This window comes from Anastrepha ludens, chromosome 2, assembly GCF_028408465.1.
Source record: "Anastrepha ludens isolate Willacy chromosome 2, idAnaLude1.1, whole genome shotgun sequence".
In the NCBI taxonomy this organism is placed as follows: Eukaryota; Metazoa; Arthropoda; class Insecta; order Diptera; family Tephritidae; genus Anastrepha; species Anastrepha ludens.
In genome coordinates this window covers 60,991,430-61,016,191 of record NC_071498.1, presented here as the reverse complement: position 1 = coordinate 61,016,191, position 24,762 = coordinate 60,991,430, and the positions used below count along the sequence as shown (strand labels likewise).

Here is a 24,762-nt window from a genome sequence, read left to right as displayed (position 1 = left end):
TTCCCATCACTTTTTGTGCATTGAGAATATTCCAATTATTATCAATTTACGTTCTCTGCAATTGGCACCAATGCCAAGAAGAAGCATCACAGATTATTGATTTGCATATTCACAATTTTCAATTCAAGTACGCAGCAGTGAAATTTTTAATCCTCCAGGAAAATGTAGAAAATTTGGGTATAATCAGGCTTATAATCGAGTGTTGGTGGACGTGTTTCAGTGAATATTAATCAAACTACTGGCACATTTGCACATTAAAGTCTTTTTTAATTGCTGTACAGTTCATCTGCATCATATACATACCTACAAACACTAACTTTTAGGCAATACTACAATAACCAAAAATTAATTACACAAATAGGAGACACTGACCGTTTGTGATAAAATTGTGATGAGTGATCTATGATTAAGTTCGATGAGTACGGCGATAAAAATATCCACTCCGACATAGTGTCGTCGGCGGAGGACATTGAAACCTTCAAGTGTGAACCTTGCCAAAGGCATGTGAATGAAAAGAGTCACAGAGGCAAAATTGATAGTTATTAGAAAACAATGATTTTGTAAAATCTAAAGTCCTAGGTTCAGTGAGTGTGATTAGGCCGAAAAAAAAAACAATGAAAATAACATAAATACAGATATGCGACCTTTTGATTAACCAAACCGTAAATAACTGTCAAACCAGGAGTCAAGAATCAACAAATAATTTAAAATCACAAAACATATCCAACTGACACTAAAATATATTTACTATATTCATCCAACTGAATTGACGTATACATACAAAGAAAAATCTTCAATAGCTTGAAGAAAACAACAAAATAAAAAGTTTGAAAATTAAAGACATTCCGCAACAGGAAGAGTTATAATCTTTTTTTTACAAGGTTCTAATCTTTGTCCCCAAGGCAGGGGTCGAAACTTACGATGTGGTGAGGGGTATTACCGCAGGGTATGATGTCGTATTGGAACTCGTGTCGGCTTGGAAATAATCTGAGGGCGACTTATACATTCCTGCGACTACTATTAAAATCGGTTCTCTTGACAAGGAGATATCATAGTTCATTACTTTTAACTATACTAATCTAAATGTTGAATTTTATTTACCACTCCTTGGGAAAATTTATAAACAGCGGTGTGCATAAAAATACTGATTCGAAACAGTTGTTAGGACTTTCGAACTTTTTCTATAAACCAGCCCAATTTTTTCCCATAAACCCTCACAAATAGAACAAAGAGGCCAGGATTTAATAAACTTGAGAAGAACCTTAAAGAAATCAAAATATTAAAAATATTGCTTTCTACAAATTATAATCAATGCAGATAGGGAATGACCGATAACTATATACAGTCCAATCGTGATAGTCCGACACATACGGGACCAACTCGTTGTCGGATTATCAAATATTCCGGACTACCGAAGGTTCCATTTAATGATACGAAAAGACAGAAAAAAATCACATCAACACCGTCAGAAATCGCGAGAGAACTGGCGTCGTTCAAATTTAATGACAAATACGTTGTGACCGGGAAACAAAACAATCCCCCTCTGCTGCTTTGCTACGACTGATCAAAATAAAATAATGCCAATTGCATCCATAGACGTTATGAGGTTGTCGGATTACCGAACGTGTCGGATTAAGAAATGTCGGACTATCACGATTGTACTGTACATGAAACTTTTCTCTGCAGACTCTTTACTGGCATTAGAATTTAACCTGCTCTCCGAGATAACACGGGCAGATCTATGCAAGATCTCTCAATTGGTGGAATGTTTATTAGAAATCACTCAGATCAAACTAATACCGTCCACCTCACTCTCTCGTTATATAAATGCTACAGAAGATACTATCTTCACTCGATTTGAAAATGCACTAATAAAAGTATACACAACATAGCAAAACATCATCACCTTAAACATAGCTAGCTAAATAAACTCACATAGGAAATTATCGATTTTCTTATTTTCGTCAGTCACTTTCGTGTTGCACATCAAAGAAATAACCTTAGAAGCGGATATGGGAAACCGGCCACTCTAATCAAAACAAACAAAAATTGGGTATTGCAAACAATTAATTAATAAAAAAAATCTTGAAAAAGTGAAAGATTTATCTACTGTAAATCGTGCACATAAAATTCGTAACGAAAAACATGGATTTCCCACAACAAATGGAAGGTACGAATTAAATTCTGCACACTTTCGCAAAGTGAATATTGACTTGAACGAAAAAGTGGGTGGTTAGTGGCGGCGGGTGGTGTCAGGCAAACTGCAGCAACAGTAGTTCATGTTGGCTCTTGCATTTGAGTGCAAATAACTAAATTCAATGGAGTGGGTATACGATCCCGATTCATTGTGCTTTTGATATTGTATTCATTGCCTCTGCATTGCCCGATGCCGGTGTGATGCCAGTTGAATATTGATTTTTGCCTAAAAGTGCATCTGTATCACATCCAAATCGAAATTACTTACATTAATTATAACTATGTTTTTTTCTATTGTTTAAGATCATGAAATGGTACAATAATTGGCACAAATTGGATAACAGTTTTCCTAAACTCGAAATATTAAAAAAAATCCTCTCCAAATCCTTGCATATAAAGTGGATATACCTACAAAATATTCAAACGTGTATACATTATTCATATATGTACATACCTATTTTTAACTACGTATAGAAATATTAGTGGAGCGTCCTCCATCATCTTTCGATGTCATAATGGAATCGCCATTGTGTACTGTCAACACTTTCGATCGAAAGGGACAAGCTAACAAAATAGGCAACAAGTTTGAAGCCACTTCGACGTTGGACAAAATGAATTCAAGTATGAATAGCACATTGGAGGACACGACGCCAAGTGATTCTGGAGTGCAGATGATGGATTCTGAGTCCAGTGAATTTATGGTTGAATCAATCACTTCACAGACAGGTTTCGAATTCGAAGAATTAAAAACATATAATGCACAAGAGCGGTCTGGTAGTAATGAACAGGTTGCTGTTGTGGCAGCGCCGCCACCTCCGATCGAAGAGCGTCATTTCGTTAGTGCAGCATTCGAAGAGATTTTAGCTGGCGTGGACACTAATTCGAATGTAACCATCATAAATACGACAAACGATAACACCACAACTAACATCCCCGTCGAAGATGCAATGACCACAAGCACCTGCTCTACATTCGATACCACAGAAAATATTGTATATCGACGTAAGGCGCGCAAAGCAACCGTTACACCTAAGGCGCCCAAAAAGCGCGTTTCCTTCCACGAAGATATACTCAAGAATACTCGCACCGACAACATACACATTGAGCATGGCTTCATTACCTACAAGTCGGGCCGAAAAGCACTTCAGCATGTTGGCGTTGCAGGACGGTATTCATGGTGCTCAGAAGGTGATGGTGGCGCTGCCGGCGGCGCAGCAACACATACAGAGCTGTGTGCGCATGCACACGAAGATGAAGCGGAACAAAATAGTCGCGAACAAAGGCGGCGATGTGTGGTGTATCGCAATGCTTGTTCCGACGTGCTTGACTACGGAAATTCTGATGTTTACGATATGGAGGAACAAAAAGCATTGCAATATGATAATTCAGGTGTCTTTGAATATGTACCAAAAGAGCGTAGCGGTGTAGCAGATGGTGTTGGTGTAGGTAATGGTGCTGATGGACAACAGGTGTTGTATCGGTGCTCATGCTCTAGTTCGAATTCCAGCTTAGACTCAGATGAAAATGACAAAAACTCAAACAGACAGCAGTATGGGCAAGCGAAGAGCAATTCATGCGATTGCATTGGCATGAGCAATGCCAACAATAATATAATTGGTGAGTCATCATTAATGAGATTAATAAAGCTTTCCATTATCATAGCATTGCATTGCGTAGGGTGTAAAGAATGTTTACATACGTAGTTAGAAGCATGAAAATAGATTTCTATAAGAATGATTCAATTAACACGAAGATTTTTAAGCAGTAACAATGATTTATTATGAATCATGAGAATGAATTTGGCTCTGAAATGTAGGCTTAGCCAAATTTGACTTTGTAAAAAGTTCACAGATATGTACATATGTATGTAGTTTAAGGCAGATATACATACCTACATAACTTTTTACGGATAATATCAGCACACTAAAGACTTTTTTATAACCGGGTCCTTGTGTCCAAGAGTATTATAATAGTGTTTGCATAACGGCTGTATGTAACAGCATAAAGGAATCGAGATTAGATTAGATTCTTTATGAGGTTTGCACTTCAACCTCATGGTCTTTTGTGCGCTCTACTCATCTCACAACCTCATCCAAACCCAGTTCCCTTCTTAAACTGAAGATAGAGTTTGGTTGGATTGATCGTATTTGTCTTTCTTCTAGCTGCAATTGGCCAAGATGTCTCAACCTTCCCACGCTATAGCGCTGCACTCCAGAAGAATGTCCATTGGAGTCTCTTAAATCCCGACCATGTGCAAGAAATCGCGAGGGATATAGACATATATATACCAAAATGCTCAGAATGATGAGAGGAGTAGATTTAGCGGTCCTAGCGCCCATATGTTTATCCGTGAGCACGATATATATATATATAATTGGCGCGTATACCCTTTTTGTGTGTTTGGCCGAGCTCCTCCTCCTATTTGTGGTGTGCGTCTTGATGTTGTTCCACAAATGGAGGGACCTACAGTTTGAAGCCGACTCCGAAAGGCAGATATTTTTATGAGGAGCTTTTTCATGGCAGAAATACACTCGGAGGTTTGCCATTGCCTGCCGAGGGGCGACCGCTATTAGAAAAATGTTAATTTTGGTTTCACAGAGATTCGAACCAACGTTCTCTCTGTGAATTCCGAATGGTAATCACACACCAACCCATTCGGCTACGGTGGCCGCGCACGATAACTCGTGCAAATATATTTCAATGAAACCCACTTTTTTCTCTTCGTTCGAAGTACTTTGAAATTGAAAATGGGCGAAACCGAGCAATAACCACGCCCACCTGCCATATAAAGGTAATTTGCAAAAATGGAAAGAAATGGTGCTGCTCTGTTATAATTAAATATAATTACTTACATTTGATAAAAGTGATAAACCCAAGGAAAGACACACGATGAAAGAAAACTTTTCGTAACTGGTCGGTAGGTAGGTGAAATGGTTGAAGTTCCATTCTGGCACTCCCCAAGTAGCACTAAAGTGTCGTTTCGATAATATTATAAGACCTCCAACAGGCAGAGCTGTTGATGAAATGGAGAAAGTTGATGAGATTTACAATAGGTTGGCACACTGCCCCAGGCTGTCGAAGAAAGAAGCACCTAGTGACCTTAATCGTCTAGCTGCCAAACCTGGAAATTTAGAGAGAAAATGATCAACAGTATCCTTCTCTGAAAGATTCCACAGCTTCTGCAAATAGGGTTAAATGGTAAACCTAGTTTTTCCGCGTGTGAGCCGATCGTCCAAAGACCCATAGCTACATGTTTGGAAATATAATCTCTCCACCTCACTTAGATCCGACATAATTATTGTATTATTGAAATCGGATAAAAGCCTCGCTCACTTTGTATTTGCTCAGATTAAATTTCCGTCCGTCCACTTGATGTTACAAGCACTCTAATTGTTTATGAATTTTTTCGTCTACAAAAACTAACAGCCAGCCTAACTTAAATTTTACTAAAATAGGCGCGGCATTTAAAGTTCGGTTCGGAGCCATGTTAGTCTTTCTTATTGTTTTTTTTTTTTTTTGTCCTTTTTTTTGGTTTTTGTGTGAATTCCTATTTTCATAACAATATTCGCAGAGCTTACAGGAACCTCACCTTTGAATAACTTACTGAACAATTTTTTTTCACCGTCCTCTTTAGGCGATAACTGTTACTTCTCTGAGCCAAATATCGACAATTTAAATGAGAATAATCAGAAAAAGTCTGTGTGGAACAAGGAGAAGAAACCAAAGTCTAGTTGCTTGAAGAAACCTAAGCGAAACACCAGCATCATCTACGAGCAGGATCTGAGCACACGAGTCAAAAAATTCAACGTACATGACATGAATCAACTAATCGACAATAGCAGCAAAATGATAATTGGCTCGTTGAAGAGCATCTTCACTATGCCCCTACCTGAACGTGGTGTACCCGAAGGCTCGGAAGATCTGCAATCAGTTGTCGAGTGTATACCAGAGTTGGAGCAACAAACCCCCGAGCACAAATCGTCCAAACTAGCGGATGAGCAATTTTTTTCACCTCCCTCACCACCACTCAAACAAAAACCCTTCTTAAGCAAAAGCCTTGATGGCTCCAAAAAGTCTCAAGGTGTTAAAAAGTTTGTGCACAATGTTGACGAGCAATTGCGTCGTAAAAACGACGATGAAATGTATGCACCTACACGTCAAAGCAGCTCTGAGAAAACCGCAACAACTGACACGCCTAGTAGAGTTCTGCAAAGACAGGAAGAAATCGACGCAGATCAACGCACTGAGCTACTGGATGTTGTTATGCAAAACCAACTGAGTGCTAAACTTAATGATGCCGTCATAGCTACGCAACAGCTGCAGCCAGCCGCTGAACAACCGCCACAATTTCGCAATAAATTCATTGTTAATTGTGAGAGCACCGTTTTCGAGCACACAGGTGTTTCCTATTGTTATGACACAAATGAAATGCTTGATCTTGATTTGGATACGGCAGGCAATACGCCTGGTAGTGTCGCTTCGAGTTTGCTATTGGAAAATGATACACCTATTGCACAACCGGAGCCGGATCAGTTGCGTAGTGCCTTTAGCGCTGCCCCAATCGCAAAAACGTTCTCCAACTTCTTTCGCAGTCTCAATAAAGATTCAACTACAACACCCAAGGCAAAGAAACCATCAGCGGCTTCCAAGGCTATTAACGTTGTAGAAACTCAACAGAGATCAGGCGTTGATATGAAGTTTTGTGAGTGGAAATTATATTAACATTTTTTGATTAGATTTTAATAAGCAATGCATTATTAGATATCAATTTGAAAAATTTTAATACTGAAAAAAAAAACTGAGTATTGAAACTCGTTTAAACTAAACTAATAGGCGTCTAATCTCAATTTACCGCAAAAGCGTGTTCATATTTGTACTAAAAAACAATTTATTATTTTTTTATAAGTACAATTATTTTGTTTTTGAGTTTTGAACAAATTCAATTTTCATAACTTGTAAAAAATTTGCATAATATTATTCACTCTCTAGCGCCAAATGCCCACAGCAGCCCTTTTACCGATACCAGTGAACTTAAGCAATCAATCAAGCATCCATTACCAAATACCATTTCTTCATCCACAATATCCGAGCTAACTAATACGAGTGCATCTTCATTACCGCCGACACAGTCGAAAACGAACAGTATTTCACTTACTGTTGGTAGTGCAGGCAATAGCAGCATTAACAGTCTGGCTATAGGGCAAGACTTGCGTGGTAACCTCGAAAAGCAGCAGCGTCACTTACCTTCCCCATTGAAAAAGCGAGCTAGTGGCGGCAACTTGGCCGCACAGCCACAACGTTATGGCACAAGTCTTGGTAGCGCAAGCAATACCTCTGCTTGCCCACCCGAACCGTTCTTGCTTAGTCCTGATCTCTTTAATGGCGGCAGCACCATCGGTTTAGCAAATATGTCGACGGGTGGCAGTGGTGGTGCGACTGGTGGTTACATTGGCGTCCGTGGTGGTTGTGGCCGTGATTCGAAGAGTACTATACTTAGCGAAGAATTTGACGATATTATAACCATTACGACTGATACGGATAAAAATGAAAGCGATATTGTTATTGTGGATTATCCCAGTGAGATTAGTGAAAGGCAAGCAATGAGTGACTATGCAAATCTTTTGAAGCCACCACAGCCAAACAATGCAAAGACATCGTTGATTAATCGCTTTTTGCGCAATGTCACACAGAAAAAGATTCTCGAGTCTTCGATACGCAAAAATAATTTCTTTGCAGGTAAACTGCGTAGTGAGCAGCGACTCTTCTCTGGCAATTTATATGTGCCAGGTGTGAAGCCAAAGAACTATGAACTCATTGATGATTTGAATGCCGAAATAGCAATGGAGATTGAAATGTCGGGCGCTAATTCGCCGCGACGTGAATTGGCACAGATTGACGATATGCCAGGTGATGCGTCGCGTTTTGAGCTTGGCATTGGTGAAATATCTATTGATATTTTTAATGGCAGCTATTTGCATATACTGCGCGATCCTACAGAGCAGCTTATGAAGGTGAGTTAGCAGTAGAACAACAGTAGAGTAGCATAAAAAATGTCCCCAGTAACTTTTGAGTAATGTTGCTTGGCCGAATGAAAATCGATGCCATTTAGGAGCGAACCAGTCAAATATTTTCATATATTTTTATTAAATTTGGTTATTAAAATAAAAAAAGTAATGCTTCCCATAAATAATCTCTAATATTATTATTAATTTATTGATTCTGATCTTCAGGTCTTCAAACTGTATACCGGCTACAGCCGAGAAGGTTACATGACGCCTGTATTGGTCTTTCTTACCGATCGCAAATTGTACGTTACGGATTTGGTGCGAAATCGTTTATGCTCTAAGTTCGTGCTCTCCTACGCTGAGCTGGATGTGATACTTGTAAGCTTGCATGCATAAAAATAATACCAGTATCTTTGAGCTGCTTTTTTCACCTTTCCAGATGGGTCCCTTCGGCAACACGGTTTTACTCAGCAATAGCACACGTGACATGCAACAGGTATTGCTTGCTGGTGGGCCTTATCCCGCTGACGGTTTGGTTGCTAATTTGGAAATGTGTGCTCGGCGTAGTGGCTCTTCCTTGCCCGCTGTTGGTCAGCTGTCGTTTGCTCACCTCGCGCCCTTGCAAGAATTCGTACGCGAAAATTCATCGGTAGGTGCTAAAGACACTTGGATGTATTATGCGGTGGTAAATGTGCCAGCTGGCTTTTTGGGTAGCGAACAAGAGCCTTTGGGACCGCATGTAAAGGGTTTTCTTATGCATCGACGTATCAAAGAGCACCAGTCCAATTACAGCGGCAGCAAGCACATTTGGAATCCCGGTTATTTCTTGTTGAAGTAGGTTATACATCATTGTCGGTAGTAAATACAGAAACTAAGCTTTTTCCTTTGCTTTCGTAGAGCTGGTGTGTTGTATATGTTCAATGACTCGACTCAAAAAATACCCAGTTGGGCTATGGCGCTTGCCGAATGCCAGGGTGCGCGTCGCGCAGTCAAAGCAGGACGTCCGCATTGTTTCGAAATTATTTTGAAAGGTCAACTATTGCAGTTAGCGGCACCTGATGAATATGTGGCCTCCGAGTGGCTGCAAGCGCTACTGCAGACTGCGAGTGGTGTACGTTTTAAATGCTGATTTTTTCTATAATGAATGACCGTGTATTTATTTTTATTTTTTCCCAGCTATTTGAAATGCAGGAGAAGCATAAGACACTTGGTTGCACGCTGATAGTTACACAAAATCATTTGATCACTTTACGTGAAGATTTTTCATCGCCACTGAAGCAAATTAAAGCTGATACTGAAAAGAGGCCAAATGCCTTTGCAGATGTTGGTAAAGACTTTAATATTGGTATTAATGATGAATGCAGTCTAACAGCAGGCGATACAGGAAGTTTGGTAAGGAAAATTATACTTTTCAGCCTATACGTAAATTTCACGATAGTCTACTAGAAAGTACAAAGACTCCCGGACTGGTGGACTACACAACACCGCCTACACTTACCATTACAATGTTCACGACCCTCCTACCCTCAAAGAAAGTGTGGTAATGAGATGATGTAAGACAGGGCGAATCCATCCATGTTGATGTTGATACATGTATACACAGATGGTTCAAATCTCGAGGGCAGGGTGTGCGGAGGTGTATATTCCGAACATCTGGGGGCCTCCTTCGGTTTTGTCGGCTCCGCGACTACTGTAGTGTCTTTCAGACAGAACTGATGGCAGTAATGAAAGCCGCGACACTGTAGAGTGTGACGCGATTCATTTTCACTGAAATCCAGGCGGCGATAAAATCCCTCACAAAGCAATCGACAACCTCCAAGGTAGGCATGAAATTCAGCGCATCTCTTAAAGAGAGGCTTAGTCATTTCACTTAAAGGTAACATTGAAGGTAACTGCAGAGCCGATTAATGGTTTTGGGAGAGATAGGGACAAGTTTCCCACGCGGCATCACAATGGACTAAGAGCCTGAGTGCGTCCCACAGGGTAACTGCTTCAACCGAACCTAAGTTCAAAGACGCGCCCAATTATACTGATGGAGTGAAAGCTATTATTATTGTAACTGCATAAACATTCTTCATAAACTTGTATGACAGTCCTTGGGCGGATATAAATTCGAGTCATTTCGGTGACGTATAACCGACTGTCGTCCTTCGCGCCGGCAGAGATAAAATACATTAGAGATCAACATAGCCTAAGCCGTAAAAGTCCGAATCTCTCTGTCGTTATATCTTACTAGATTTGGCGCATGGCCGATAAAAGGCAGCATCCATGCAATTTAACAAGCCAGATCACCGCTTCGCGTATATCGAGCTTGTTCAACACACAGAGAGCGTTGTAGGGAACAAATTTATTTCGCTGATAAGTTATGTCAAAGGAACAGACACCGCTGGGCTTATCGGCTATGATAAGACAAGACTAAAAGAAAGCGTGTTCCGCGATGCTGCGCCAAGAAGAAAAGCAACGTAAAGACGGTGGCCTCAGGAATGAAGTGCCCGATAACTCAGTGCTTCACACTCCGGGCAGTGCGGCGTTGTAAACACGGTCGGGGGACCAACGTATTCGCCGTATTCGTATACAAACCGCCAACACACCCCTTATGGCGTAAGCGAATGAGCTGATTCCTTTAAATTCGCTGCAAATCTTAAATCAATCTATGTTTATGTCTAACATCTGAGACATGTTGTTGTTGTAGCATAAACATTCGCCATACATATTTGGGGATAGTCCTTCCCCAGATATAAATCCGAGTCGTTCCGGTAACGGAATGTCTGAGTTATCGGACATACCGCTGGATTCATACTGCGACGCTTCTTTAGCTAGTCGCTAAAAATTGTTTCTTCTGAAAGTAAAATGCCCTTTGACTAAAAAACAAATCTTAGATGACATACAATCTTGAGCTAGTGACAAAATGTAAAGATTAGATTTCGATCAAGAAACTATGCAGCCACAGCTATCGTCCTTTAGTGCTTAACTATACAAATTATATTTATACTCCAGCAACAGCTAGAATCCAAAAATCACTTTCCAAAGGTGACTCAAGTCCCATAGGCACACTAAAAGGTCCAAACGGAACTATTACCAACACATTCGTAGAAACACTAGAGCTTCTCCTAAAGACTCACTTCCCAGATTGTAAAAGTCAAGACCCATCAATCGACAATAGTCTAGACATGGTAACTCACCATCAACGGAGATCTACGGTCTCATTTGTCAATAAAATCGTAAACTTCGAAAGGGTAGAGTGGGAAATTAACTCCTTTAAACCCTTTAAATCACCAGGGCCGGGTGGAATATTCCCAGCACTTCTATCCAAAGGCACTGTGGAACTGATCCGAGTCATGGTGAAAATCTTCAGAGCTAGCCTAATATTGGAATACATTCCAAAGATATGGAGGAAAGTGAAGGTAATATTTATTCCTAAGGGAGGTAACAAACCCCCTGATTCTCCAAAATCTTACAGACCAATCAGTCTATCGTCGTTCATGCTAAAGACAATGGAAAAACTACTCGAATATCATCTAAGAGAAGAAGTAATCTTCAAAAAACCCCTTCATAAGCTGCAATTTGCTTACCAAAAAGGGAAATCCACAGTCACAGCACTGCACACACTCGTTGTCAATATAGAAAAGGCCCTAAATCAAAAAGAAATAGCCCTATGTTCCTTTATGGACATAGAGGGAGCCTTCGACAACGCAAATTACAAATCCATGGAAATAGCACTCGAAAAAAGAGGTGCAAACCCAATAATAACTCACTGGATAAGCCAAATGCTTAATCAGAGGATTATTAAAGCCTCGCTAGGACAAGCTGAACTGAATGTCACAACAGTAAAGGGATGTCCGCAAGGAGGAGTTCTTTCTCCACTGCTATGGTCCCTACTAGTTGATGACTTGGTGCAGCACCTAAACAACAAGGGATTCATAACCATTGGTTATGCAGATGACATATCTGTTATAATAAAAGGCAACCATGAAAGGACACTAACGGACTTAATGCAAAATGCCTTGAACGCAACATGGGAATGGTGTAAAAAGGAGGTGCTGTCGATCAACCCTAACAAAACCACAATAATCCCCTTCACAAGAAAAAGAAAGTTAAAGTTTCCTGCATTGAAACTAAATGAAACAGTGATAGAACTAAAGGAAGAGGTCAAATATCTAGGTTTAACCTTAGATAAAAAACTCACTTGGGAATCACATATAAATAATATAACAAAAAAAGCCACGAAATCCTTGTGGACAACCAAACAATTACTAGGGAGATCCTGGGGCCTCAGCCCTAGTATGGTCCTCTGGATATACACCCAAATGGTTAGACCAATCATACTGTATGGGGCACTAGTATGGTGGAGCAAATCTATCCAACAAACAACGATAACCAAACTGGGAAAAGTACAAAGGCTTGCTTGCCTATGCATCACAGGGGCTATGAGAACTACCCCAACAGCTGGCATGGAAGCACTCCTTAATCTCCCACCACTTCATATAGCAATCCAAGAGGAAGCAGCTACGCAAGCACTCATGCTACACATGAAAGTAAATTTCAAATTGGGCAACCTCACCGGTCACCTAAATATCCTAAACAAAATCAAAAACACCATAAGCATGGCTCAAGTTTCAGACCACATTGACCCAACCCTCTGTTTCACAAAAGGATACTCAGTTACCTTTCCAGAGAGGATAGAGTGGAAAACAAACCCGAAATGGATGAATGATGATTCACAAAAATGGTACACTGATGGATCAAAAACACCTTACGGTGTAGGAGCAGGTGTAGTGGGGCCCAGAATCCACAAATCATACACTCTCACCAGGGACACCACTATCTTCCAAGCGGAACCATACGCAATAATGGAAGCAGTAAACATCATGCAACGCAGAAACCACAAGAGAGTAAGAATTAAAATACTCTCGGACAGCCAATCAGTCCTAAAAGCTCTAGATAGCTATACATACAACTCAAAAACCCTCTTAGAATGCCACAAGGCACTCAATAATCTGTCATCCAAAAACAATGTTTCATTAATTTGGGTACCGGGACATGAGGGATATGAAGGCAACGAAAAGGCAGACGTTCAAGCCAAAAAAGGGGCAGATGAAAACTTCATCGGACCTAGTCCTATGTTCGGATTCAACAAAAACAACCTAAAACAAAAAATAAAATACTGGGCCAAAACTCTATTAAATCAGCATTGGAACAATGTAGAGGGTCTTAGACACTCCAAAAAGTTCCTAAGTTTCAACGCTAAAAGAGCCAACATGGCCCTCACGTTAAACAAAAAGAGCATTCGCACTCTCACAGGCGCCCTCACGGGTCACTTCACCTGCAACAAACACTTACATAAATTAGGCATAACTAACACCAGCACCTGCAGATTCTGCTGCGAAGATGAGGAGTCTATGGAACATCTCATTATCGAATGTCCGGGGTTGACGCATAGAAGAAAAAGGTTTTTAAACAAGTTCATGCTTACAGATGAAGACCTTCAATCACTCCCTCAGAAGGAGCTGGTACAATTCATAAGCATACTTAACAGTCAATAGACAGCATAGGGTGCACAATAGATCAATATGGTCGCAGTGCTAAAGGGCTACTCCTTAACCCTCTACAACCATTAACCATTAACCATACAAATTTTTCATATTTTCTTACTTATATAATCGCCTTCATATCCATCTCCCCCACAGCTAAGTTCCGCAATGAGCACACCAACGCGTTTTGCACAACGCTCCTGTTCATCTATGAATTCTACACCCACTAAACTCTCACAGCTCTCGCAATCCACAACCACAGGTGGTGGCAATACCACACATTCAACTTCTACCAATGCCACCACCACGAACGCAACCTCAATGGGCACCACTACCAACATCACCAACTATTCGCGACAAATACAAACAGAATGCGCCGCTAAGGTGGCCGATGAGCGTTACTCGAATATGTATAGCGTTTATGGCAAAGATTCGGGACTCGAGATACTCACTTGCGCGGATATAAAAGAAATGACTGGCATTAAGATACCATCGCACAATGACACATGGTGGTGTGTTTTGGAATTTTCTTGTCAGGAGGTGCGCGAAAGCACCGACGATTTGGTGATCTTCTTTGCGAGCAGCTCCGAAATGCAACGCTTTCTGCGGCTACTTGAACAATTGTGGCAGGCAAAGAACGTAAGTAATCGAATAGAATGAATGATTGTAAAATAAGATTTAAAAATTTGCTTCTTATTTAGAATGATTTATTCCCTATAACTGTGTTGGATGAGGAGGACTTGATAGCTGAGCAATGCACTATGCTTTATATGGATATAAACAGAGCGTGGGAGCCACTTTTATCCGCCGCTATGGGCTATCCATTGTGAGCCGTTTAAAGGGAGTGTGCAGACAGTTAATGAAACAAAGGAAATAACAGTATATAGACGTATTTTTGCAAGTGAAATAAGAAGAACGAAAAGTGATGGTGACTATTAATTAAGCATAAAAAGGCTTTCAAACTCTCAAAGCTTAACTTAAACTTAATTCATATATGAAATATTTGAATGCATATTTAACACATACACACACATATTCATGGAGAGTAACGAATACAAGAGGAAAGTTGTTTAACAAGCAAAGCAGGTACATAGTTTAAGAAAGAAGGGTTGAAAATTATTTAGATATGAAAGTATGAAGAAAATGCTGCTTTTTGTTCGTGAAAATATTTATTTTTTTTAACGTACATTATAAATCATTGTTTTTTGCAAGGTGCTTAAAAGGTTTTCGTAAGAAAAGCTATTGATATTATATTTATTTACGAAATGTTTCACTCCTTCGCTCGTTTTGTGCGTAAATTTTCTCTAATATTCTCGCTAAATTATTTCTTTATTTATTTAGCTATATTTCTTGCTGCAATTTTTGCATATCATTGCAGCTAAGATAATTTGTTCAACTCAAATATTCAGTAGTATTGTTGTAAACAACAAAAAACAAAAATCACACTTGAATCATTTCATTCAACATCGCCATTAAAATTAAGATATTATTTTTATAGTGAATTGTGATATATTCATTTAAGTTTACATTTGTAACTATTTTTTGTTATAATATTTACAAAGTATTGTGATTATTTGAAGTAATCTAATTTGCGATCGAATTATTCGCCATTCGTTTGTAAAGTGAAATCAAATATTTTATATTTAATATAATTTTTTTTGCATGATTTAAGTAGGTTGGTGGGTTGCCCACAAGGATGACAGATTATCAGTTTTGGCTTTCAGCTATGGTGAAAAATGGAATGGAGTGAATAACTTTGCTGTCACGTCACCAAGCACTCGGCAGCAGAATTCTGCCCGCTCATTTCACGCGTGTTCACACACTCGCCCAATTAGTCGTTGTTCAGACAGCAACAAAACAACATGAGTGGGGACTCCTTCAGTTTTTTTCGTATATCACCAGCACAATCTCAGTTATTTCGTAAAAAACAGCTGTAATGACCGCGCGTACGTCAGCCTATCAATTGATTCTTTCAAATTCGCTGAGAGCCGGTTAACTGTATGATAGTGGACACACCTTCTAAATTTTGTTCACCATGGATTGTCCATAATTTGCTACGGTGATAATTTCCTTTTTAAGTTCGTATTAGCTCTGTTAAGATGAGGCTGTTTGCTGTGTAGTTGTGTTAGTGAATATTAATTCTTCTCAAATTACTTGCACATTTAAACATAAAAATGTATTTTTCTAACTTTTGACTACCTTAACTACGTCTGGAAGCATCGTAGCCTCGTCGTTGAGATGTTGCAAAGGAGACATCCACTTAGTGCACTGCGAATCACTAGTGTCAGGCGACCAGATGGGCGCAGCGTAAGTCAGAACCGATCGGCCAATTATTTTAAATGTCCCCGACCACATATCTTTGTCTTTTCCCCAAGTGCAACCGGTTAGCGTTTCGAGTATCTTTTTTGCGGTTTTGGTGGCAATTCCGGATGTATGCGCCGAAAAGGCGAGCAAACTTTTGAAGGTGACCCCCACAATTTTAGGGATATTTATAGTCGTTATTGGTGTGTGTCGTCGACTTTCGCCTCTAATTAACCTCTTTCATCCAGGTGCTAAGGAGGGCCGCCCTGGATTTAGTGGGTGAAAGCTTGAGACTCCACACAGTGACAAAGCGAAAGCGAAGGCTGGCGAAATAATAGTTCACTTTGGAAGACAAGCCATCTTTGTCATCGCCGGATATCATTATCGAACAATCGTTAGCGTAGGCAGCTTCGAAATATGTATAAAAGTTGGAAGGCAAGAGTGAATGAACACCACCCTGCGGCACTACTTACTTTATCCTCCTTTGTTTTGATTTTCGGTCTCGAAAATTACAGTAATTGTCGACAACACAAGTAGTTCGTGGACCACCTTTTTTTTAGAACCGGCGGCAGGGTCGACTGTTATATACTATCTAACAGCGTGGAATGGCTGACGGTATTGAAAGACTTCGACAATTTCTCCTCTCGCTGGGAGTGGTTTTGGTGAAGCTCACGATTAGCCTGTGTATTTATAGCGGTGAGTGCTGTGGTGGTATTGAGCAGTCGGCGGAAGCCATGCTGATTTGTAGACGGGGTCAGTTTTTTCGTGAAAAGCAGCAGTAGGAAGGCTCAAGTGTTAGTACAGTAAATCCACCAAGGTATTCAAAAATTAATTTATACACTTTTATGAAATATAAAATAATATATACTTTATTTGCACTTTTTAAATGTCATAATAATTTATATTCACTGAAGCACGTCCTTCACCACTCGATGCTAAAGTGCGATATGAATGAAATTTTTTATTTTTTTAAGTTCTTTGCGTACAATGACTCAGAAAAGTCATCACTCTTAATGTAATAGTGTAACAGTGTTTGGGCGGATAGAAATCCAGGTCGTTCCTTTAAAGTAGAATCGACTGTCGTGAGAACGAGTTTAATGTCGTAGTCTCAGAAAATATTACCAACTTCTTAGAGTTGCTGGTTCTGGATTTGACTAGGCACTTTGTTGTAGGAATTGCAAATTGTACATTTTTGGAGAATACCACTGAAGTGCAATCCTTGACCTGCATATAAATTCGTGTAATTTCGCTTGTATATAACTGGCTATTGCGTGGAATCGCTTAGCGGCCTGCAGTATTTTTTATATATAAAACTGAGATTATTGCAGGGCTGTGCTTTCACGGATGATTAAAAATGATTGATAAATGTACTTCAAACACTAAGCGTTTTATTCACAAATCATCCTTGACTCCAAATGGAATGCTGTTAATATAGAATTGAATTCTTAACAAATTGAAGTGTGGTAATTTTGCGAGCTACTGTATTTCAATCAATAATGCTTTCATGTATAATTTGTTAAATTTAAATTTTACACACTTATGTACTCCACTGTATTTAGCTAGGCTTGCAGTTATATTTGATGTGTTTTTGCATCATTTATCGCTTTCATGTTGTGAATTTTTTTTGCCAATTAATTAATTGTAAGTTCATTTTTATTTAATTCTAAGCTTACATATTTTTATCAGCGTTGTAAGTTGTGCATTATTTTGGCAGATGTGTGAGCGTGCGGCAGCCGTATAAAATGCACTTGTAGAAAACCGCACAAAAAAATAAATTAGTGAAATAAATGAGTAAGAAATGAAGTGAATACAAATTTAGGTTCTTCTCAAATGGCAATTGTTACTGCGAACAAAATAGTATAACAGATATATTTAAAGGGAGAGGTACTAAATTCTGCTTTTCAAAATTCTTTTGGATGAAAATTCTGTAAAAATAAAAAAAAAAATTCTGTCTAGCCTAAATTCTTTTGGTTCAATATTCTGTATTTAAAATTCTGTATGATCAAAATGATGGAGAACTGAAATTCTGTATATTAAAATTCTGGAATCAAAATTATTTTCGATCAAAATGCTGTAAAAATATAACCAAATAAGCAGATAACCTGATAAGCACGCTTACCTGAATAGCACATTTATTTTATGAATAATGGAATTCTGATTTTATAGAAACAATGGTATATATGTATACATACGTCAATTGAAGAAAAATTCAAAAATTCATGCAAACAAAAGTTATTACATTATAATGGCGAAACAATTATTATATTATTAAATTTATAGCAATTCGCTTTAGAAAAGAAACATGTCTTAATATAAGCCTTTTTTTGTTATTCTTTTAATTCTGTTGTTTGCTTTTACAGCCTTCTTCGTTTGACTAATTTTGTGACCATTTTGAATTTTGGCTAGTTGTGCTTTCTTTAAATTTGTAATTTCCCCAAACTTGATTTATGCACGTTGGCCAGCCACTATCAATAGAACTAATCGAAACTCTCTTTGTAAACTTATTTGGCCTGTTGTAAACAAGAAGCAAAAACAAAAGACCGCTGGGTTTGGTTCTGTCGTTGTCGTATTGTGTTTCTATAAATTTTACAAAAAACAAACGTACAATGAAAGAGTGGGAATTGATTAAAACAGTTAGGTATTTGAACGAAGTATACAGAAAGTATTGCAATTATTCTACAATATTTTTTAGCACGGTTGCTCGAATTTCATTCACATTATTTCTGAAGCTATAAATACATACAAACATATGTGCATTTGCTTTATGTAAATCTGTTTTGATAATATAGGAAACCATATGGGTCAAGACAAGTCCTGTATTGTCAAAATTCTGCATTGCAAAATTCTATATTGAAAAATCGGAAGAGCATATGGAAAAATAAAGAAAGTGCGCACTTTTTTTATTTATCCATATGCTCTTCCGATTTTTCAATACAGAATTTCGCAATGCAGAATTTTGACAATACATAATTTTGATTTACAAAATTTTAAATTACAGTGTTCCGCAATACAGAATTTTAACATTACAGAATTTTGCATTACAGATTTTTGAATACAGAATATTGAATACAGAATTTTAAATACAGAATTTTGAACCAAAATCATATTGTACCCAACCCATATTTAAAAATATTTTTTTTTTTCTATTTTTTCCAATGCTCATTTAAAAGTAATTTAAAGAAAAATGCATATTTCAACTAGTGTATGTATGTCAAAAAGCATAATATATATAAAAAAATGCTATATTATATATATATACATGTACTAGTGTACGCCTATGCAAAACTCGTACAATAAAACAAATGAAACAACAACAATATTTAAGAAAGTAAAAGACAAGTATTGGTATTAGAAATGGAGCGTTTGCTAAACGGGAGTCATGTGCGGGTGCGGGTGCGGATATTTCTAAATACATATATGCACACATACATACATACATATACAATATAAGTTACATAAGTTCTAATATAAATCAATTTGAAACAAAAGATATATACAATTACAATATGCGATACGTGAATGGTATTATTATACAATACATACATACACACTTACAAATGTCTTGTCAAATGTTACAAGTTTTCATATTTCATATATTGTACAAGCTGTAAAACAAAAATATTTATATAATAGTATCCTCTCTACGCTTATATTATTTAATTTTAAAGCGGAATTTTTTTTTTTTTAATATTTGGCAAATAAGTTATTTCGAGTATTTTCAATAGTGACGTACCTAAAAAAAACAGATATGTCGAGAAAACGACCTTAAGGTTTTCAATTAACTAATGACAAAAAAAGACATATACTCATCTAATGAAATGCCGTTATAGCCTAGACAGACGTTGGCGTTAATCGGGATCAACGACTTAATTCGGAATTATCTCAGGAATTAAGTGCAACTAATGCGGATTCTAGTTGTCAACGTAAGCAGATTAGGGGAATTTTCGATAGCAACATTGCCGAAAAATGACAGTTAATATTATATGTATTGTGAATGAAAAATAATGAAACTTTTAAAGAGAGGAACAAGAGAGACCGCCGAATAGGTTGGTGCGTGACTACCATACGAAGTATGTAAGATCGCTTCTCCGTGAAACACCAAAATGAAGAAAAAGTTTTTTTCTAATAGCGGTCGCCCCTCCAGCGTATTTCTGACATGAAAACCCTCCTCATAAAAAATCATTTGCCGTTCGGAGTCGGCTTAAAACTGTAGGCCCCTCCATTGGTGGAGTAACATCAAGAGGTATGCCACAAATAGGAGGAGGAGGTCGGTCAAACACCTAACAAAAGAGTACGCGCCAATTGTTCATTTATTTTAACAAGAAAGACTGGATGCAATACTAGTTTGCACTAACTCGTTCGGAAATACATTAATTGTTTTTATATTTCGGAGCAGTTTGGGGAGTTGCAATTTAAGATTTTGCTTAAACAATTTTTTTTAGTATCAGTGCAGTTTATACCCATATTTGTTGTCTGCGGTCCATTTTTTACTGACAAAACTATCCAATAAACAAATCAGCTGTTCACTAATTCGGGTAACAACCATCTGTCACACAACAATTTTAATCCGGTAATCCCGATTATCGCCGTCGTCTATCTAGATTATAAATAGATATCGCCATGAATTTTTTACCCAGCATAAAAGCAGACTTCTCGATGATTTCTGCGTACTTATCAAAATTTTTTTTTTGTTTTTTGATTATGACACTACACTATTGAAGCTATCGAGCAATTTGTACGCCACACTATATTTTGTAATAGGACTATGAATAAGTTCGTGCGGGTTTTTTTTCGAAATTTGAAACTTTATTGACGTAAAATGGTTACAAATTTAATATTCAAAATATTGTCCATCGCTTACTACTACTTTTTCCCATCTTTCTGGCAATTCACGGATTCCCTTTGTGAAAAATTCGGTCGGTTTTGCCGCAATCCACGAATCGATCCATTTTTTGACTTCATCGTAATTACGGAAGTGCTGGTCAGCCAGGCCATGTTGCATCGATCGGAAGAGATAGTAATCGGATGGCGCAAGGTCTGGACTATACGGCGGGTGGGGTAGGACATCCCATTTGAGCGTTTCTAAGTATGTTTTGACCACTTGTGCAACATGTGGCCGAGCATTGTCATGTTGCAAAATAACTTTGTCGTGTCTATCGGCGTATTGCGGCCGTTTTTCTCGCAGTGCTCGGCTCAAACGCATCAATTGTCGTCGGTAGACATCCCCCGTAATCGTTTCATTCGGTTTCAGTAGCTCATAATACACAACACCCAGCTGGTCCCACCAGATACACAGCATAACCTTCAGGCCATGAATATTCTGCGCCGACGTCGATGTTGAAGCATGGCCAGGGTATCCATACGTTGCCCGACGTTTTGGATTGTCGTAATGGACCCACTTTTCATCGCCAGTCACAATTCGATGCAAAAAACCCTTTCTTTTGTGCCGTTGAAGCAGTTGTTCGCATGCCATAAAACGGCGTTCAACGTCTCTTGGCTTCAATTCATACGGCACCCAATGGCCTACCTTTCGGATCATTCCCATGGCTTTTAAACGTTTGGAAATGGTTGATTGATCAACTCCCAAAGTTTTTGCAACCTCTTCTTGCGTTTGAGCCGGATCTTGATCGAGCTATTCCTCCAATTCGGTATCCATGAACTTTGGCGGCGCACCCTCGCGTTCTTCGTCTTCCAAGCCAAAATCACCACTTTTAAAGCGTGCAAACCACTTCTGGCACGTTCGCTCAGATAGAGCATGCTCACCATAAACTTCCACCAAGATACGATGACTTTCGGCTGCTTTTTTCTTCATATTAAAATAATGAAGAAGAATTCCCCGCAAAAACACATTATTTGGCACGAAATTCGACATTTTCAAGTGTGGTAAAAATATTGTTGTTTACGCTTCAAATAAAAAACTTATACTGACGTTTGTGCCTTACGACAGTAGCTCTCCAATGAATGTTTGGAAATGTGGATCGATGGAATAATAATCAAGTTACGCCATCTGTTGTAAAACCGTAACGAACTTATTCATAGTCCTATTATATTTATAAGGCATTTAGTTTGGTATATTCTTTGCTAAAGAATTCTGAATTTCGATTATAGCGAAATGAAAATCGCCGCTTAAAGCAAAATGTGTTGCCTTGTGTTTAAACACTGAATAAATTATATTTGCGCTTATTTAGCTATAAAAAATTACACCAATGAGCAAAAGTTTATTTTATACTAAAAATATAAATATTTACTTGGCCTTCGCTGTAAATTACAATTTTTGCTAAAGCTTACTTTGATTCATGGAAGACTTTCGAAACTCAAGTCAAGATTTTTCAAACAAAAAATTCGAGTTATGATGTTTCGATTGCATTTTAAATTTATATTTAACTCTTAAGGTATCTAGACATGGTCAAATTTTCAAATATTTTTATAAGTGCTAGTAAGACTTTAGGTACTACAATACAGCAAAGCTTATTTGAAAATTCATTTCTATTTTTCGTTTGAACTCTGCAATCGACAATCGATTTTTATAGTTTTTGAATTGCATGAAATATTGAAATACATATTCAGATTATCAGCAAAAAGTCTTCAAGAAAACACAAAAATTAAACAATTATGTGATTCAAATTGGATTCAAACAACACATGGAAAGCGTTTTCTTTCCCCGAAAAAATCATAAAAAATTCAACCTATTATCACGAAAATGAAAATGTTGCGTATTTCTCATGAGCATAGAACGAGCAAAATGCAACACTAATAAAATCAGTTGTTCGACTTTTTGTTTAGTATTATACAATAGAAAAATGTTTGGCTCATATAGACGTGCAGCATTTATTTGAAATTTTTTTAAAAGTTTGTAAGACTTACGAAATCGAGCAGTCATCCAATGAAAACCGGTGCATGCACACAATTAAAAAAATTCAGCTGAATATCAATTACGCCCACTTTTTGTAGATGGTAGTAAATACCACTTATATGCCTAGGTAAAGTACAAAACAGTTTGAGAGAAGATAATCAACCTGTAAAAATGCTGAGAAAAGAACACAAAATTGTCAGAGCGCAGGGTGGAATAAATGCAACCAAGGCGAGAATCTATAAACGGTAGTATTGTTCATCAGCTGATTGGTGCCTGATTATGACAGTGAGAGTATTTGTATTTTCTTTCCCTCTTCTTCCTTCAGCTGAAATTTGACAATAGGCCACCAAATTGTTGTATTTGTAAAACCGATACCTCCTTGAATGAGATATTAGGTCTGTTCATCTAAAAATTATCCAGTAATTTAATTTCCGAGAATTCGCTCTCAAAGAGAAAAATATCAAAAAAAGTACATGAACACAAATCCAGTAACAATTTGCAAGTTTTATGAACAGGTGATTTAACTGTTGGCAGGAAAATCTACAAAACTTGAACACTTTTTCAATTGAGGTACCTCGCATTAAATTAAAAAAAAAAGATAAAGCAAATAAAATGCGAAATAAGGAGCTTAGCATTACGTGATTTTATCGCGTCGTCATCGCTGTCAGTTTAATAAGATTCCATTAGCAATTAAATTGTTACAATCACAGCTTTCTTCAAATTTTTCTTGCTTCCGTCTTTGCACAATCATAAAACACAAAAAATGCCTTCAAGGTTTTCGTTTCGTATTTCGGAAACTGCAGCAACGGCGGCTGGAGGCTGTGGTTCACAAGTACATAATACATTGGCCGATATATATTAAATAAAATAATAATTATATATATGACTCCAAATACGCTTTATAAATTCGATCTAAAATATATTTACTTACATTCTCCATTTTAATCACCATTTTTATTTAAGTGTAGAATTTACTACTCCATAATTCGTGTTTATTTTTATTTTGCGATCAGCTGTTTTTCTCACTTGCAAATTCTTACAAGTAAAAATGTATAACTTCCCCTCAAAATGAAATGCCATTTTTCTTTCTCACTTTCCCCTACTTTGCCGGTTCTTTTGGAAGCATGAACATCAAAACTTGATAATTGGAAAAATTGTTACAAATTATTTGCTTCATGCGAGAAAAGAAAACGTCATTTGAAATTTCACAGGTAAAAGATACAAATTGTAGAAAATTGGGAGCCAATTTGACCATATCTAGTTTTTTATCTAATGCTATTTAACTTTTTTTTTATCGCTAGAACTGATCGACTCTAGTCGCCCAATAGGCGTAATTTTAAATATTCATTTAATTTATTTTTTACGCCTATTTGACTATTAATGCGGATTTTTTTATTTGCAGTACTACAAAATTTAATATTTTTTTGTTATTTTTTACACAATACCTATTTATTCTTCTCAAGCATCAGAAGTGTTCTTCAAATTTTTATTTGCCTATCGTGCAAAGTTGTCAGTCGGTTAAAACTTTTTGCTCCGAAATACATTTTTTTCTCGCTTTTGGGTGTTATTATATTAAATGCGTAATTTTTATGAACAAATTTTTCTTTAAGAAATACGATATTAAAAACATGTATGTTGATTGGTATGAAAACATTTATGCAACTCATACTGTAATAAAAAATAAAGAATAGTTGCGAAAACCAAAAAATAGCAAATAAAAATATGGTTATTACCAAAGAATATCAATTGATTGTGTCTTTCATTTAATGTCGCTATTACTATTCGCCATCTGGATCCAAGCTCTTCTCCTCGGATTCTTCGTGTGAAAGAAAGTATTGGAAGTGAATAAAACTCGCCTAAAATTTAGAATACAAAT

The 24,762-nt window shown here is 37.6% G+C and overlaps 1 protein-coding gene across 2 annotated transcripts; it reads left to right on the top strand.

Annotated features, from left to right (window-relative positions):
- Positions 1–78: 78 nt before the first annotated feature.
- LOC128871596 (uncharacterized) lies at positions 79–17,847 on the top strand. 2 transcript variants are annotated; one of them, XM_054113465.1, is made up of 11 exons: positions 79–164; positions 1,969–2,170; positions 2,500–3,813; positions 5,831–6,898; positions 7,186–8,207; positions 8,427–8,579; positions 8,641–9,035; positions 9,099–9,312; positions 9,378–9,593; positions 13,889–14,371; positions 14,434–17,847. In XM_054113465.1, exons 3-11 carry the CDS (start codon positions 2,712–2,714, stop codon positions 14,560–14,562), a joined length of 4,782 nt encoding a protein of 1,593 aa, XP_053969440.1. In that variant the 5' UTR covers positions 79–164; positions 1,969–2,170; positions 2,500–2,711; the 3' UTR covers positions 14,563–17,847. The 2 variants fall into 2 exon arrangements, with proteins under 2 accessions (XP_053969440.1, XP_053969439.1); XM_054113464.1 differs by having other exon boundaries at positions 79–177.
- The last annotated feature ends 6,915 nt before the right edge of the window (positions 17,848–24,762 follow it).